Genomic DNA, 6,064 nt, shown 5'->3' on the forward strand with positions numbered 1-6,064 from the left:
TGCCTAAATACACTGTCGGTCTTTTTTGTCAATTTGCACTGCATGGAAACCATGTGACTTGTGTCTGGGCGTGCGTGTCTTCATGTGCGTGCCATTGTTTGGGATTTTGCTGTCAGGAACGAGGGTGTAAAGAGCCCTGCGGCGTGAACTTTCCCCTACTTCTCACAAAGTTCTCATCGGCATTCCCGATTCATGGTTGAAAACTAGTAGCTACTGGCCCCATACACAAACATTTTACTAGCTGAGATTTATTTTTCTCGTCTGAATCATAAACCACAGAGTTGTCTTCACGTCATCTGGTATTTAATCGGGAATTACAAAACGATAAAAACAATAATTAGTCATATGACTGTATTTCGGCTATTCTTGAAACTTTGCAGTGATTGTGGAAAATAAACTAATGGGTGACTGTAGATTAGGTTATGTGATTTACATCAGTGTATTCCTGTCATACTTGGCAGAATTTAAATAAAAACATGACATCCAAGTTGTAATTCTAGGCTTAAGTTCATGGAGTTCAATGAAAAACTCAACAAATAATTAGCCAATCATTTGAACATTTGCACAGGATGTTTGAAATAACAAAAATATATCTTTAAATGCACAAAAGTAATTGCACTGTATAAATGATAATAAGTGCAATGAACTCAGTCCTAAATGTTCTTGTCAGCCAGAAATGGAACCCTTGCATTGCATCATTTTACAAGTGCTGGCCTGTTTCCACGCCCCCCAAACCGTTCCTCTGCGCCCACCTCCAAAACTTACAGCCAATCACCGCAGACCTCCGCCGCAACACTCAGCTATAAAAACCTTAACAATTCCGTCTGCACCACAAAACAAAACCACAAGACCATCGTTCAAATCCAAGCAGGCCAAAGATGACGACGCTTCAGACTGCCATCCTCGTCCCCATGCTGCTCTTGAATGCCGCGGCGGGATTCCCCGTGACCAGAGGGGACAAATACGCCTCATGGGACGACGTCAACGTGGTGGCCCACGGCCTGCTCCAGCTAGGCCAGGGCCTCAAAGAGCACGTGATGAAGACCAAAGCTCAGATGAGGGACGTCAACAGCCAATTGAAAGCCTTCAACACCACCATCATCTCAATGGAGAGAAAGTGGCACGAGCATGATGAAGCTCTGCAGGTCAACCGGGAAGAGAAGGAAAGGACCGAGGGAGAGATGATGAAGCAGACCAAGGACATCCGTTTCCGGGTCAATGCACTCGAGCAGAAAGTGGACCAAGTGCTGAAATTGACAACGGACGTCAGCTTCAGAAGCGACAACTCAACAATGTTATATATCCAGGTCAGGAGAAAGAAGCTTGAATTGTTAAAACGTTAGGAGCGACGAATGTTCGCACGGGCCTAACCGAAAGTTGTATGACGTTTTGTTCCCAGAAAATCTTGGCAGCGCAGAACAAACGCATCGACACCCTGGTTGACAAGATCAAGCAGCAACAAGAAAAATTGGACAAGCAGAGTCTACACCTCCTGACACTGCAGAACAATGTGAGCGCCTCTCCATCCTATGAGAAAAACACACCGACGTTCACTTTTGTATATCCTGACTGACACGCCGACATGATTTCAGGTTGAACACAGGGGAGTAAGATTCCTCAGACGCAGGCATGAGGAGACAACACTGAGAGGAGATTCAGGGCCAAGTGACAGCAAAACAGGTTTGTAAAACACTTTGAAAAAGTTAGTGGATGTGTTCAAAGAAATTATTCGGGTCTCGTATAAATGCTGAGCTCTGAGTAGCGTGTTTCTCAGTCTGTGGATTTTATTCTTCCCATTGAGCGGGCGTACTATTCTCGATACACATGGTTGAACTTTGACAGTTTGGTATAAAGGCTGTGTCATGACAAGTACAAGCAAAGAACAGCAAGCTATTAAAAGTGACACGTCGAAAAACAAAAGTAAACCTTTGCCACTCCAGGTCGACAGCCTGATGCGTTGTCAGTGTCATTTTGTAGACAGTCCAAAGATCAAGAAAAGGAGGTTATTGACTTAACTTGCATGGTCTCAACAATGTTAGCTTTACTCATAACACTGACATGCATGACTGCCTTTGAGTAAAGAAAGCGACTAAAACCTGTAGTTGATAGACTTTGCGCAACCATGCATCTGTTTGTGTTATTTTCTTCAGGTCTCGCTCACGATTGTCAGGATCTGTTTGTGAGGGGACAACGAACTAGCGGAATTTACACAATCCAAGCACAGAACTCGCAGCCCTTCAACGTCCTCTGCGAAATGACTACAGGTGAGACAAGAAGAAGCCTACCCAAAGTCTGACTTGACATTCAACCTGAAAACTTAACTTTTCTTTGTCACCTTCACAGAAGGTGGATGGACCGTCATCCAGAAACGTCTTGATGGGTCCCAAAACTTTAATCAATTTTGGGAGAGCTACGAAAAAGGCTTTGGGAGTCTGAATGGTGAGCCCACCATTGACACACAGGGAATACATGACAAATTTGTATCAAAACTCCCCATTGATAAGAATTGTTCTTCTTTTTCCTAGGTGAGTTTTGGTTGGGCCTGGAGAATATTCACACAATCTCCAAACAAGGCCAGTACCTGCTGCAGGTGGAATTGATGGATTCGACAGGAGAGAATCTCGCAAATCTCTATCGCGTCCAAATTGATGGCAAGGAAAACAACTACACTCTCCACCTGGAGCAAAATTCAACATCTGGAGGTCAAGGGGGAAGTCTTACGACGGGAGACACGGGTCTTCCTTTCTCCACAGCCGACCGTGACAATGATCTTGCCACAGATGTCAACTGTGCTAAGCTTCACTCAGGTGAGACCCTTGAATCGGTTCACATCAAGTACCACAAAACAAGCCGTTGTATTCTGACTGGTCATTTGGTTTCAGGAGGTTGGTGGTTCAGCGGCTGTGGCGCCTCAAACCTCAATGGCAAATATCCCAGAAGGCCTGGCCCAGTGAGGGGGCAGCTGAGGAAGATGTTTTGGACCAACACAGCGGGGCAAAACAATTCTCTGAGGACCACTCTGATGAAGCTTGCACCGATTTCAATAAACCCGCAATAAAGTCTTGGGGAAACTGCAGCAGAGAACCAAAACAAACAACAACGTTTATGTTGCAACCTCAGACTGAAACAACTGGCTGACAAATACAGAAAGCACATTTATCATCTGTTCATTGCACTGAATGATCATAATTGTTTCTATGCTATGCCATAAGATTTCTCTGTCACATTGACATCTGAGAGTATTCCCTTTATAAGGTCTTTAAAAAATGTACTTTTAATTTGTTTTCTTTCAATATTTTATCCTTCAAATATATCATTTGTAAGAACTGAGTGTAATAAATGTTTTATTATTTATGTCTGTGTCCCCGCTAATGAAATGCCTATAAATTACGCACAAAACAAAAGCACGCAGGAATGGCTGCCCATCAAACACAGGCTAAATACATTTAGGCTCACTGTGTCGTATCCCAGCTCATGCTTCCTGCACATCATCAATTGTACATTGTGCAATTGCAGGAAAAAAAAGAAAAAAACATATCGGCATACACTCTGGCGCAAAATTGCAGAAATGGTTCGAGACACACAATTACTCTATTCACATGTACATCTCGTTCCCCAGACCACAATCCCATTGAAAACATGTGGCGTGTGTATTAATGGAGAATGCAGACTCTTGATGGTTGAAGGAAATTGTGCAGAATGGTCAAAGATTAATTTAGACCAAAGCTCAGTTAAGCACAAAATAAAATATACTAGTTTAATCAGCGCTCATTCACATAATTTTTTAAAATTCCCTCGCTCCTCCTTACCTCTCTGAGCTCATCCACTTCGATAAACCTTCCCGACGCCTCAGAGGCGCTCGAGCCGTTTCAGTTGCTGGTCCCACTCTTTGGAATGACCTTCCACTGAACATTCGGCAAGCGCCCTCGCTGCCCATCTTTAAAACCTGCCTCAAAACTTTGGCATTCGACTCAGCATGATTCGGATTTGATCTTGGTTTCACTCCCTGGTGCTTTCTACTAACTTTGTGACTGCTTAATTTCCTGTATAAGATAGCTGTCCAGGTTAAGCGCGTTGTTACAGCTTCGGCTGTTGTTAAAGCGCTATATAAATCAACATATATTGTATTAAAACGCGAAGTAAATAAATGTATCTAAGGTGACGGCTGCCGTTCAGAGACGAAGAGACGCTCATTTTTCCCGCCTCAGACAAATTATCCAATCATCATGCAGCGTACAAGCCAGCCCACCGAGGCCGTCGAAGACTGTTAACTTTTGGTGGGCGGGACAAAACCCAGGTTTTATCCAATGACCATCCAGTTTCGCGCAGTGGAACAACCCACTTTACGAGAAGAAGAAAAAGTGATGGGAACTCCGGCTCCTTTCAGACATCCGGTTATTTGGATCGGCTCACTAAAAACTTTTGGCTCCCAAATGGCTCCTAAGTTTTTTTTGCTTAAATTAACTACATAAAAAACGAATTACTCATGTAAAAAATACAATATATAAAGTATTGTTATTTGTATTGCTTTATTTAGTATATGTGCACAGAGAGCACCCACTAACTTTCACGTTCCCTGTGATTACTCTGGTCTGATGATCAGCTGTCACTAATTTGCTTTTCATACAAGTAATGGTATCATACTAATGAATATAATTGAAAATACTGTAATTGAATAATAATAACAGCATAATGTGTTAACATTTGTCCACTGTACCTGTCTACACTGATCTCCAGTGACCTGCTCAAATGGCTCCAAAACAGTGCATGCGTCCTGCAGTATCTCCCCAACTCGTCTGCAAAGTTCTCAGAAATGCGTCTTTCATTGAACTCAAAACAACCCAGCCGAAAGGTCCCCACTTTGAAATTTTCAAGTTTCTCTAACCCCTCCCCCTTCTCCTCATTGCTGCGTGTGTCTGTAATTCTCTCCCCCCCCTCGCTTCTTATCCAAGATGCTTCTTCGGCAAACTAAAGTCTTACTGGTAGGATCGGCCCTATAATATATATATACAGTAAAGTCTCATTATATCGATATTCAAGGGAGTCCGAAAAATATCGATATAACCGGGACTATCGATATATCCGACCCTGTTTGCATGTAATTTTCTCCGTGCGTGCATAGAAATAGTATCGATATATATATATATATACAGTAAAGTCTCGTTATATCGATATTCAAGGGAGTCCGAAAAATATCAATATAACCGGGACTATTGATATATCCGACCCTGTTTGCATGTAATTTTCTCCGTGCGTGCATAGAAATAGTATCGATATAACCGGGACTATCGATATATCCGATATCGATATAACGAGACTTTACTGGATATATATATCCCTACTGTCCACACATGCTAGCTTTTAGGTGCATATGTACTGCCGATTGAGGCCCACTAGTATTACCCCCTGCGATGTTGATAAAGTCTTTTTTTGAGAATTTGTTTAGTCTCCCCAATGACGTTTGACGACAATGAGGTTAAAATCTTCGCGAAAGAACATAGATGGTTTGAAAGGGGAGTAAAAGAAGCGATTTTCATAAAACAGCTAAATCATTCACTAAACCGATATGGTGGGGTGAGGTTCAATTTGGATCGTTCGTACCTTCAAAGAAGTACAGATGACGGCTGAAGAAACCTTTTCTTCGATGGACCACTCCTGTACGACTGAGACCTTACACAGACGTACTGCTGAGCACGATCAACTTCCGGTAACACAAATAAAGTACTGTACCACTCACACACATTCATTCGTTTTCTCAACTTTGTCCTCACTAAGGTCCGCTTTATCCTAACAAGTCGCGGGGCATGCTGCAGCCAATCCCAGCCGTCAATTGGTAGAAGGCAGGGGCCACTCTGAACTGGTTGCCAGCCAATTGCAGGGCACACAGAGACAAACAACCATCCACACTCACAATCACATCTAGGGCCAATTAATGCATGTTTTTTGGCACTAAAGCACTCATTTGTAATTTTTTTACCCAGCCCTCCCCAAAAAAAATATTTGGAATAATTGAATACAAATGTAACACATTCACGACAGACTCAGCAATCTTGGTGTACCTAGC

The 6,064-nt window shown here is 42.7% G+C and overlaps 1 protein-coding gene across 1 annotated transcript; it reads left to right on the forward strand.

The window, feature by feature from the left end:
* Nucleotides 1-707: 707 nt before the first annotated feature.
* On the forward strand, nucleotides 708-3,354 carry LOC148895870 (angiopoietin-related protein 4-like). The gene is made up of 7 exons (XM_089000353.1): nucleotides 708-1,307; nucleotides 1,400-1,510; nucleotides 1,593-1,680; nucleotides 2,151-2,264; nucleotides 2,344-2,439; nucleotides 2,526-2,807; nucleotides 2,883-3,354. Exons 1-7 carry the CDS (start codon nucleotides 879-881, stop codon nucleotides 3,056-3,058), a joined length of 1,296 nt encoding a protein of 431 aa, XP_088856479.1. The 5' UTR covers nucleotides 708-878; the 3' UTR covers nucleotides 3,059-3,354.
* The last annotated feature ends 2,710 nt before the right edge of the window (nucleotides 3,355-6,064 follow it).

This window comes from Hippocampus bargibanti, linkage group LG07, assembly GCF_051943395.1.
Source record: "Hippocampus bargibanti isolate YZ-2025 linkage group LG07, ASM5194339v1, whole genome shotgun sequence".
Taxonomy (NCBI): domain Eukaryota; kingdom Metazoa; phylum Chordata; class Actinopteri; order Syngnathiformes; family Syngnathidae; genus Hippocampus; species Hippocampus bargibanti.